General features: G+C 43.1%; 1 protein-coding gene across 1 annotated transcript in view; it reads right to left on the bottom strand.

Moving 5' to 3' along the window:
- PTPRQ (protein tyrosine phosphatase receptor type Q) overlaps nucleotides 1-12382 on the bottom strand; it is an 855789-nt gene that overhangs the window by 366207 nt on the left and 477200 nt on the right. Inside the window, exons 31-33 of the mRNA XM_075342420.1 lie at nucleotides 7121-7402; nucleotides 2488-2769; nucleotides 286-570 (exon numbers count right to left, since the gene is read on the bottom strand). Coding sequence (XP_075198535.1) covers nucleotides 286-570; nucleotides 2488-2769; nucleotides 7121-7402 — 849 coding nt within the window. The remainder of the gene's footprint in view (nucleotides 1-285; nucleotides 571-2487; nucleotides 2770-7120; nucleotides 7403-12382) is intronic.

The following is a 12382-nucleotide window of genomic DNA, read 5'->3' as shown; positions in this document are numbered from 1 at the left end:
ATCTCATACCCCGAGTGTCGGTGTCATTATCCCGTACCCCGTAGTGTCATAGGGAGGGAGGTCCAAACTTTGCATCGGGGCCCATCAAACTCTAGTTACACCACTGAATCGGGGGCCTATGTTCCTCTGTACCTGTCCAGTACACACAGCCCTATGTTATTCATTAGTTGCTAGTCTATGCTACTCGGGTGAGACATGCATAAACTGATATGTTATTTCAGAATATTTAATTAATGAATTAGAAAGACATGCATGGCAAGGAGCTAAAAAAAATGTACGATTTACCATCTTCACCAGTTCTTACAAAAAGCAATTTACTTGTCCTTGGTCCCAGCCCCACAGCTGTACTTGCGCTAACAGTAATATTGTATTCACTATATTTTTTGAGTTCAGTAATTATTACAGACTGGGTACTGCTGTTATAACGCTTTGGGCTAGCTGCAACGTCAAGACAAGTGATTGTGTAATACTTAATAACGCCATTGGGAGAAGAAGGTGGAGAATACAACAGTTGTATTGAAGTAGAGTTTAGAGTTCTGTAGGACAGGTTATAAGGTGGATCATCAGGAACTGCAGAAAGAACATAAAAAAAATCAGAAACTCTTAGATATTTCCATAGAATAAAAGTTGTGTGAAAACAAGGCATTAAAATAAGAAGTTAAAATCATTTAAATTATCTTTAATATGTTTGTTTAACTCCTTTAAAGTCTGGGCATTTTTTCATTTTTTTGCGGAACGAGTTGTACTTTTGAATGACACTATGCATTTTATTGTACAATGTACTGGAAATTGGGAAAAAAAATTCCAAGTGTGGAATAGGCCACACACAAACGCATTGTGGGAGCACTAATGAGGGGTTAGAATGGCTTGCCCCCCACCGCCGACACATATTAAGTGCCGCTAGCAAAGATTGACACTTGTAGCTATTATGCAGGTGTCACACGAGACGTTCTATCGCGCGATATGTCGTTGGGGGTCACGGTTTTCGTGACGCACATCCGTCATCGCTTGCGACGTCGTCCCGTGTGACACCTATGAGTGTCTGTAAATGATTGCAAATCGGTTACGAATCGCGAATCGTGTACAGGTCGCTCATTTTTAAAAAATCGTTTATTCTCTGCCGGTTGTTCATCGTACCCGAGGCAGCACACATCGCTCCGTGTGACACCCCGGGAATGATGAACACAGCTTACCTGCATCCGCCGGCTATGCGGAAGGAAGGAGGTGGGCGGGATGTTTACGTCCCGCTCATCTCCGCCCCTCTGCTTCTATTGGCCGGCCGCTGTGTGACGCTGAACGTTCCTCCCCCTTCAGGAAGTGGATGTTCGCCACCCACAGCGAGGTTGCTCAGCAGGTAAGTACGTGTGACAGCGGTTTAACGACTTTGTGCGCCATGGGCAACTAATTGCCCGGTACGCAAAAACGATGAGGGCAGGTACGATCGCTCGTGCAATCGCACGATAGATCGTACCGTATGAAGCCCGCATTAGGCTACACTCCTACAATTAGTTTTTAGTGAGTTTTGGATGTTGCAGAATTTCTGCACCATTTCAGGACCTATCACTATGTAAATTAATTAGATTACTTGCAGCATTTTTTACGTGCATTTTTGTGTGCGTTTTTACATTCATTTTAGCAAGTTTTTGATGTTTGTTTGTTTTATCTCTTATTGGTATATCATGCTATGTTTTAATGCTTTGACAAAATATACTTATGTGCGGATTACATGCGTTTTTATGTATTTCCGCAGCGAAAATGCACTAGAAATGCATGTGTGTTTTTTTTTTTACCTGTATTTTTTCTGCATCTAATGCAAGTCTATGGAGAAAATTTGCATATAAAACTTGGCGGACTCACAAGACAATTTGACATGAAACACACTGCAGGTCAGTTTACACTTAATAAAAAAAGCAAAGTGGGCAGGAGATTTCTATAAATCCGATCCACTTTGCTGGAATTGTAACACGCTGCGTTTTTTATGTAAAGACTCACCAAAAACTCACCGTAAGCACACAGCCTGAGAGGCAGATGATGGCTGAATATCACAGCTCTCATCTCCCGGAAAAGATGCAGGCTCAGATTGTGAGCCAGCTTTAAATGCAGGGAGACAACATATTATGTATATATTACATCATAAGTCGTTAAAGGGTTTAAAAAATGTTTTCATGTTTATACTATAAACTAACAAAATCGATATTTTAAAGGGGGAGGCTATTTAAACACTTTTACCAGCAGAATAAATGATTTTTTACATTTATGTACAAAGAAGGGTAAACAAATACAATATTTATTCTTCTTTTGTGACCATGCAAAAAAGCTGGTGCTCTTAATTAGAGTCAATGGAAGATACCATATTTCAAGAAAAAAAACATAGCATAAATAGAATGTAAGAATATAATTTTGATTTAATATTTCCCATGTAATATGATACAAGTAGAGTTATAAATACCATTACTATAAAGAGACTGTCCAATTCCTTGAACTTACCATCTTCCATAGTGGTCATATATAGGATTTCACTAGTTTGATTTCCATCTCCATGTATTGTGTGACCTGATACAACAACTTGATATTTAGAATATTTTTTAAGATCTGACAGAACGATTAATGAGTCATTGCTTTTTGTTGTCAGAGAATGAGAAGTATTCCAGTAATTTATCTTGTAAAACAATATTATTCCATTAGCGAAAATTGGTGGTTGCCAGGTGAGCAACACTCTAGTCGATGATAAATTCCGGTACAGCAAATCATATGGTGGACTGCTTGGAGCTGAAAATATTACAGAATTAATAGAAAACCGTGATATACTGTATGTTGCAAAAACAAGAGTACTATGTAGTATCATCTTATTCATTTCTACATATCAAATCTGTACACAGAAAAATCAATGCTCAAAATAATGGGAGACATCTGCAATCAAATGAAATCTGTAACCAAATTTTTTTCCACCTTATCTTAGAGCAGCATAATGTAGAGACAGAGACCCTGATTACAGGGATGTGTCACTTAATGGGCTGCTTCCTTTAATTTTGATAATAACACTGTTTCATCAGCAGGAGATTGTCAATACACAACTCATAAACCTGCTGCTTTGTTGTCCTCCATATACATGAGCTCTGAATAACCCTGCCCCATCACTGATAGGCAGTTTTCTGCCTATGCACAGTGTACACAGAAATCTTCCAAACAGTAGTGTGGGCGGGGTTATACAGCGCTCAGGATTGAGAGAACTTGTAGATCCGCAGCAGATAAAACAGTGAATTTATAATTGCTATATCAAGCACACCAGTAAGTGATACATCGCTGGAATCAGGGTCTCTGTCTCTCCATCATGTTGCTCTCAGATGGGGTACCAAAAACCTGGACTCAGATTCCTTTTAATTGTCTCAACACTGGATGCTTATTATATAATTTCAATGTTGTCTCTCAAAGTATTGAAAATTGTACATTCCAATAACAACACTATTGTAATCTGGGTCCTTTTATAGATAACATTAAATTTAATTTGTGACACGGCTAATAGGAAAGCCAGAGAGCCATGTTTGTTCATCCTCCACACAGCGATTGACACTTCTTTTGTATATAAACACATAAAAGTATAAGCAGAAAGTCACCCCGTGCGGCTAGAAACTCAATGCCGTTTTCTTTTAAAAAAAAAAACTTCAAGGGCTCTGTATACTTATTTTTTATTTTCAATTTGATTTCTAAATTAAAAATGAATCAAGTTTCTAAACAATATTCATTTACATTTTTGTACCATTTTGCTCCTATAGACTGTAAGTCCTGTATCTAGTCAAGTGCTTTTGCAAAAATGGTACACATTCATGTGATCTCTTGTTCCTGCTTCTGATGACTCCCTCTGCTCTATCTCCCTGCTGCTACCTCTTAGGCTGGACTCACACAAGCGTATGGCATCCGATGCGAGAGCATCGGATGCAATATGCTAATGTCCCCTGGCTCAGGCTCTGCTGCGAGCGTGAGCCGGGTGTCATGCGACTGTAACTCGATCTTACGATCGGGTCACAGCTGTGAAGCTGAGTGCAGGCGCTGCGGAGGAGAGGGAGGGGTTAATCCTCCCATCTCCTCCACTGTCAGCCTGTGCGTAGATCGCACTGCACTGGGATAACATCCGAGTGCAGTCCGATGTATCTCTCGCATCCATTCACTTGAATGGGTGCGAGAGATACGGCGGTAGCAGCAAAACGCAGCATGCTGCCGCTTTTCTCGCATCCAGAATCTGGATGCGAGAAAAGCTGACTAACAGCTCAACCTCATTGCCTAACATTGGTCAGAGTGCAATGCGAGAATTTCTCACATTGCACTCGTCCGATTTTCACGCTCGTGTGAGCGTACCCTTACACTGAGAGAAGGGATAGGAAGCAGTGATAGATGTCAGAACTAGCGGATTACACACAGATCTCTACAGCACAAAAAGGGGAGAAAGTATCTAGGGTGGGCAAATAAAACTATCTACAGAAAAGAAAAGCACATGAAAAATACACTAGAAACTTTGCTGATATAAAATGTAAAGGGCCCCACAAAGTTAATTTTAATCAATAAGTTCCAAAATTAGATGTGTTTAAAAAAAATATTCCTGTGCTGAGATCTTATATACACACCATGTGCAGAATTATTAGACAAGTTGTAGGATTTTTTTTTTATTATTAATCAATAACTATGTTCTCAATCAACCCAAAAGACTCATAAATATCAAAGCTTAATATTTTTGGAAGTTGGAGTGTTGGTTATTTTTTAGATTTGGCTATCTTAGGAGGATATCGGTTTGTGCAGGTAACTATTACTGTGCAGAATTATTAGGAAACTTATTAAAAACGAAATATATTCCCATCTCACTTGTTTATTTTCACAAGGTAAAAAAATATAACTGCACAAAATTTAGAAATAAACATTTCTGACATACAAAAACAAAACCTAAACAAAAATTAGTGACCAAAATAGCCACCTTTCTTTATGATGTCACTCCACAGCCTACCATCCATAGATTCTGTCAGTTTCTTGATCTGTTTACGATCAACATTGCACGCAGTAGCCACCACAGCCTCCCAGACACTGTTCCGAGAGGTGTACTGTTTTCCCTCCCTGTAGATCTTACATTTTATGAGGGACCACAGGTTCTTTATGGGGTTCAGATCAGGTGAACAAGGGGGCCATGTCATTATTTTGTCATTTTTTAGACCTTTACTGGCCAGCCACGCTGTGGAGTAGTTGGATGCATGTGATGGGGCATTGTCCTGCATGAAAATCATGTTTTTCTTGAACGATACCGACTTCTTCCTGTACCACTGCTTGAAGAAGTTGTTTTCCAGAAACTGACAGTAGGTCTGGGAGTTGAGCTTCACTCCATCTTCAACCCAAAAAAGGTCCCACAAGTTCATCTTTGATGATCCCAGCCCATACCAGTACCCCACCTCCACCTTGCTGGCATCTGAGTCGGAGTGGTGCTCTCTGCCCTTTACTGATCCAGCCTCTGGCCCATCCATCTGGCCCATCAAGAGTCACTCTCATTTCATCAGTCCATAAAACCTTTGAAAAATCAGTCTTAAGATATTTCTTGGCCCAGTGTTGACGTTTTATCTTATGTTTCTTGTTCAAACGTGGTTGTTTTTCAGCCTTCCTTACCTTGGCCATGTCCCTGAGTATGGCACACCTTGTGCTTTTTGATACTCCAGTAACGTTGCATCTCTGAAATATGGCCAAACTGGTGGCAAATGGCATCTTGGCAGCTTCATGCTTGATGTTCCTCAATTCGTGTGCAGTTATTTTGCGCCTTTTTTGCCAAACATGCTTCTTGTGACCCTGTTGGCTATTTGCCATGAAACGCTTGATTGTTTGGTGATCACGTTTCAAAAGTTTGGCAATTTCAAGACTGCTGTATCCCTCTGCAAGACATCTCACAATTTTGGACTTTTCAGAGCCCGTCAAATCTCTCTTCTGATCCATTTTGCTAAAGGAAAGGTAGTTACCTAATAATTAAGCACACCTTATATAAGGTGTTGATGTCATTACACCACACTCCTCCTCATTACAGAGATGCACATCACCTGATTTACTTAATTGGTAGTTGGCTCTCAAGCCTATACAGCTTGGAGTAGGACAACATGTATAAAAAGTGTCATGTGATCAAAATACTCATTTAGCTATTAATTCTGCACACAGTGTATGTGCCCCTGCTATCTAGTGTGTAATGGATGTGTCTGACTGTACAAGGACATGGCCTGATCATACCACAGCTCCTGGGCTGGGGAGGAAGTAAAAAAGTATACAGACATTACAGCACAGATTGCAAATAATACTTTCATGGAGGTAAAACATTTTTTTTAAAAATAGGCAGTGAAATGTTTTACTTCACAAAAAGAATCAGCTATGACCCCAAGCAGTAATGTCTTAATATACTCTCTTCTTTATCCTTTCTTGCCCTGGAGTTGTGATATAATTCCATGATTCCATGATTAAGACCTTTACAGGTCGAAACATGTAGGAAATTGCTCCTCTGTCCTATTTGCCTCCGTATTTTTGCCTTGTATTGATGGAAGATTTTTATTACCAATAAAGAAATTGATTTTAAGCCGATTCTTTCCTGGAGTTGCTGGAAATCCTCCTTTTTTCTTCTCCTTGTGATATAATTAGACCATGTCCCTGTACGGTCAGACACGGCCATTACAGAGTACATAGCAGGGACACATATGTAAGATTATCTCAGCAGAGATACATTTTTTTAAACACATCCAACTGTGAAACTAATAATTATTCCAAGATCTAGTGATTAAAATGAACTTTAAAATATACTTTGCTCATGGGAAAACCTGTTAAATGCATACAGCAGCCTCTTAGATACACACAGACCTCATAACCAGTCACTCTGGATAAGTGTGAAAAATGCCTATTTGGGGATCTGAATATAAATGAAGACTGCATAGTGAAATGTATTGCAATTTTATCAACTACAGGTAACCACTATCATATGTAAAAATAATTATTCCATCTCAGAGGTTTCCATAACCTTTAACAAAATCATATAATTGTGTACCTCTAGGATTAACATCTTACACTCTGCTGCACTGAGACATGACAGATCAATTTTTAGCACATCTGTACTCACCAGTTTCCGATGTCTTAACTGAGAGTATTGGTGTTGATTGGTCGCCATGTCCAAACTGGGTGTAAGCTCGAACAGAAATTCTATAGAGAGTGTATGGGTTTAAATCAGTTATAGTGAAAGTTGTTGAAGTTGTGTTTTGAGCCAGTATCACTGTTGAATTTGTGTAGATTATTTCATAGAGTATAACAATGCCATTAGGTTCTGCAGGGGATGACCACTCCAAATTGATGGCAGTTGCATTAACACCAGCTGAAAGCAGATTTTGTGGTGGTGATCCAGGTGCTAAAAGAACAAGTTACAAAGAAAACAGATAAAGGTACACATATGTGTTGGAATTGTAATTCACTAGCAATTACGTAGAACCTAATCCTACATTTGTTACAACCATAAGATATTTACACAATTAAATATTTTCAGTCAAATCTGAAATTATGCTGTGCAGGTATTTTAATCCTCCTAATATGGAAGACTTTGGATCTTACCTATTGGTGTCTGTGCCTGCTTAATAATTATATAGTGGCTAAGTGACCTGAAAAAGTCAGTGTTAGTTATGTTTTACAGTGCCTATAACTTCTGAGGGAAAACTGACTCCTACAGGTTAGCCAGTGTTATGGTATGAGAGGCTGTAGCTTTTCAGAGACATCTAATGGTTAGAGATGAGCGAACCCGCAGATGTTCAAGTTCATTGGGTCCGACAAGACTTAAAAAAAAGTCAGGTTTGGGACTGAACTTGACCCCATATAAGTCTAAAGGACCTGAACTTAAGTGTTATAAAAGCAGTGTGACAGCCGCACGATCGGAAACACTGTAATTACAGTATAATTATTCTGCTTTAATCCCCATTTTACTTCCTTTTACAGCCACCTAGACCTTACTAACACAGTAAGGTCTAGGTGGCTGTAAAAGGAAGTAAAATAGGGATTAAAGCAGAATAATTATACTGTACTTACAGTGTTTCCGATCGTGCGGCTGTCACACTGTTTCAGGGTCTGCTCATTAAATCTCATGAATATTCACTGCTTCCCTCTCCCACACTCTGTGACAGCATCTGTGATTGGTTGCAGTCAGACTGCGCCCCCACCCTCTGTGCAGGTGTCTGATTAGCTGCCCTCACACTAGCTGTCTGGGTCCCTGAAGTGGAGTGCAAAAATAAATAAATAATTGAAAAAAAATGGCACAGGGTCCCCCATATTTTGATAGCAAATGTAGAGCAGACATCTGGAAACTGCAGCCCACAGCTGTGTGCTTCATCTCGGCTGCATATCAAAATATGAGGAGCCCCATATGTTTTTTTAAATCATTTGAATAGCTCATTTAAAAAAATTGTGTGCGGTCCCCCTTCAATTTTGATACCCAGTCAAGATAAAACAGACAGCTGGGGGCTGGCATGCTAAGGCTTGGGAGGCCCAAGGTTATTGGGTCTTCTCCAGTCTAAAATTAGCAGCCTGCAGTCGCTCCCAATTGGCACATCAGTTTCTTACTCCAATTCTGGCACTTACCTGGCTCATCCCGATTGCCCTGCAGTGGTGGCAATCGGGGAATATAAGGGGTTAATGAAAGCAGTGATTTGTCAAAAAATCACAGCTGCCATAAAGTCCTGGATTAGTAATGGGTAGGGCTCAATGACACGCACCCATTTCTAATTGGGTAAGTAAAAGAAATAAACACAAAATACAGACAAATTCATTTAAAAAAGACAAAACCTCTTTCCAATTTATTAACCTCCAAAGCACCCCTGTAGGTCTGACATAATCCACAAATACGACCTGTCATGATAATACTAGCTCTGCTATATCCTGAGGCCACAGTGCATGGTCACATTAGAAAATGTGAACAATCACTGCAACTATAGGGAAATAGTGATGGGACCGTAGCTGTGAGAGCGGTAATGTCAGTGAGTTCACCTGTGGTCACAGCTGTCGGTTCCAGCCAGCTGTGACCTCAGGCAAACCTACTGGCATCACCTGGTCTTACAGCTGCGGCTCCGTCATTGAACTCAAATCCGGTAATCTGGCATTGAGTTTAATGGTACTAAATTATCGGATTATAGACTTCAATGCTGCCTGATTACCTTGCACCATTGAATTCCATAATCTGATAATCCGGCAGCATTGAATTCAATATGTGTGCTTTACAGTAATCCGGGATTGAGTTCAATGAGTTCACCTGAGGTCACAGCTGGGGTTCCCACTGTAATTCAGCTGTGTTCTCAGGTGAAGTAATTGAACTGAATGCCAGATTACCAGATTAGAATAGAGTATTTAGTTGCAGACATTTCTGCATGAAATCTGTATCTCCTGGCAGAAAAACACACCCATATTGCATTTCTGCTGCATTTTTCAGTCAGGAAATATAGATTTGGTGCAGAAATGTCTGCAACAAAATACTCAACATGCGCACATAGCCTAATTTGGTAATCCGGTATTGAAGTCAATGACGCCACTTACTTGTGTGTCATTGAGTTCAATGACTTCATCTCAGGTCAGTCAGCTGTGTCCTCAGGTGAATTCAGTGATGTTACCACTCATAGTTGTGGCTCAGTCAGTGTGTCCCTGGTGGTCACTTTTTCTAATGTGACCACTGTGAGGTAGCGACTAGGGACCCACGCCCATGTTCCTGTTTCCTTTTAACCCTCCTTTCAGCCTGTAGGGAAACAGCATTAACCCTGGAGTGGAGTTGCTTTCTATACATGGAGGGAGCACAACCGGGGAGAGACGTACCGACCGTCATAGACAACCCCGATCACAGTCTCACATACCCCCCCCTTCAGTTCAAGCGTGCGGGGTTGAACTCCCGCCATCAAACACGGGCCGCGGGACAAGGCATCGGCGTTTCCCTGCAACCTACCGGCCCGGTGTTCAACCGTAAACCAGAAGTTCTGCAGAGAAAGGAACCACCGGGTAACCCGGGCATTCCGTTCCTTGGCGGACCTCATCCAGACCAGCGGAGAGTGATCAGTCACCAAGCAAAACTGTCGTCCCAGCAGGTAATAGCGTAGGGACTCCAAGGCCCACTTGATCACCAGGCACTCCTTCTCCACTATGCTATAATTCCGCTCGGGAGGGGTGAGCTTCCTACTTAAGAAGGTGACGGGGTATTCCTCCCCCTGAACCACCTGAGACAGCACTGCCCCCAGGCCGACCTCAGAGGCGTCAGTCTGTACTATGAACTCCTTCCGGAAATCAGGGTTGACAAGAACGGGCTGTCCGCACAGGACCCCCTTCAGGGCCCGGAAGAAGTGCTCGGCCTGCGGAGTCCAGCGCACCATGACGGACTTCTTGCCTTTGAGAAGGTCCGTCAAGGGGGCTGATAGTCCCGCAAAATTTTTTACAAACCTCCTGTAGTACCCCACGATACCCAGGAAGGCCCTAACCTGCTTCGTGGTCAGGGGTCTAGGCCACTTCTGGATCGCCTCAACTTTGTTAATTTGGGGCTTAATCACTCCTTGGCCTATTACGTAGCCCAAGTAGCGGGCTTCCGTGAGCCCCAACGCACATTTCTTGGGATTGGCTGTCAATCCGGCTGTTCGGAGCGCGTTCACCACCGCTTGTACCTGTTCCAAGTGGGTCTGCCACTCAGAGCTGTAAATAATGATGTCATCAAGGTACGCTGATGCATACGCCTGGTGGGGTTCCAGCACCAAGTCCATCAACCTCTGGAACGTGGCCGGAGCGCCATGTAACCCAAAAGGCAAGACAACATAGTGGAAGAGACCCTCCGGCGTAACAAAAGCGGTTTTCTCCTTGGCGGACTCCGTCAGTGGCACCTGCCAGTACCCCTTGGTCAGGTCGAGCGTGGTGAAATATCGCGCCTGTCCCAGCCTATCAATCAGCTCATCCACCCGGGGCATGGGGTAGAGATCGAACTTGGATATTTCGTTCAGTCTCCTAAAGTCATTGCAGAACCTTAAGGAGCCATCAGGTTTTGGTATTAGGACAATGGGACTAGCCCATTCACTCCGGGATTTTTCGATGACCCCCAGGCGTAGCATTGTCTTCACTTCCTCTGATATAGCTTGTCTTCGAGCCTTCGGCACCCGGTATGGCTTCAGGCGTACCTTCAGGTGAGGCTCGGTGACAATGTCATGTCGTATCAGACTGGTCCTACCAGGCAGCTCGGAAAAGACATCGGGGTTCTGCTGAACCAGCCGTCTGGCCTCTCGCCTCTGTTGCTTGGTGAGGGCTTCTCCAATCCTTACTTCCGGTTCGTCCTCTCCGGAGGTCGCTGGAGCCGGGTTTGAACGACCCGAAGAGGAGGGAGATGGGGAAAAAATCAACCATCAGGCTTTCCCGTTCCTGCCAAGGTTTTAACAGGTTGACATGGTATATTTGTTCAGGTTTCCGCCTACCGGGCTGCAATACCTTATAGTTGACCACCCCGATTCTTTCCTTTATCTCGTAGGGGCCTTGCCACTGAGCCAGGAATTTACTCTCCGCCGTGGGGATCAATACCAACACCCGATCCCCGGGTTTAAAGGTCCGCACGGTGGCTTGTCTATTGTAGCGGCCGCTTTGCGCGGCCTGAGCCTCCTGTAAATGCTCCTTCACAATTGGCATGACCGCGCTTATGCGGTTCTGCATTCCTAAAATGTGTTCAATCACACTTTTATGGGGGGTGGGCTCCTGCTCCCATGTTTCCTTTGCCAGGTCCAACAATCCCCGGGGATGTTGCCCGTATAACAACTCAAAAGGCGAAAACCCCGTGGATGCCTGTGGCACCTCTCGGATGGCAAACATCAAATAGGGAAGCATCATATCCCAGTCTTTCCCGTCTTTGGAAATCACCCTTTTGAGCATGGTTTTCAGGGTTTTATTGAATCGCTCCACTAAACCGTCCGTCGGAGGATGATACACAGACGTACGCAACTGCTTGATCTGGAGTAGCCGGCATAGCTCTTTGGTCACTTTAGACATGAATGGGGTCCCCTGATCCGTAAGGATCTCCTTGGGCAACCCCACCCGGCAGAACACAGCAAACAACTCCCGAGCTATAAGCTTCGCCACAGTATGTCTGAGAGGTATCGCCTCTGGATACCGGGTGGCATAGTCAACGATCACTAGGATGTGTTGGTGCCCTCGAGCGGACTTTATGAGGGGCCCCACCAGATCCATCCCTATCCTTCAAAAGGGACTTCTATAATGGGTAACGGTACCAACGGACTGCGAAAGTGGGCCAGGGCTGCGGTAAGCTGACACTCCGGGCAGGTTTCGCAGAACCGTTTTACCTCCCCAAAGACCCCGGGCCAATAGAACCTTTGCAATA

This window comes from Anomaloglossus baeobatrachus, chromosome 4 (assembly GCF_048569485.1).
Source record: "Anomaloglossus baeobatrachus isolate aAnoBae1 chromosome 4, aAnoBae1.hap1, whole genome shotgun sequence".
NCBI classification, from domain to species: Eukaryota; Metazoa; Chordata; class Amphibia; order Anura; family Aromobatidae; genus Anomaloglossus; species Anomaloglossus baeobatrachus.
The sequence above is the reverse complement of the archived record's forward strand: the minus strand, read 5'-3'. Positions and strand labels throughout refer to the sequence as shown.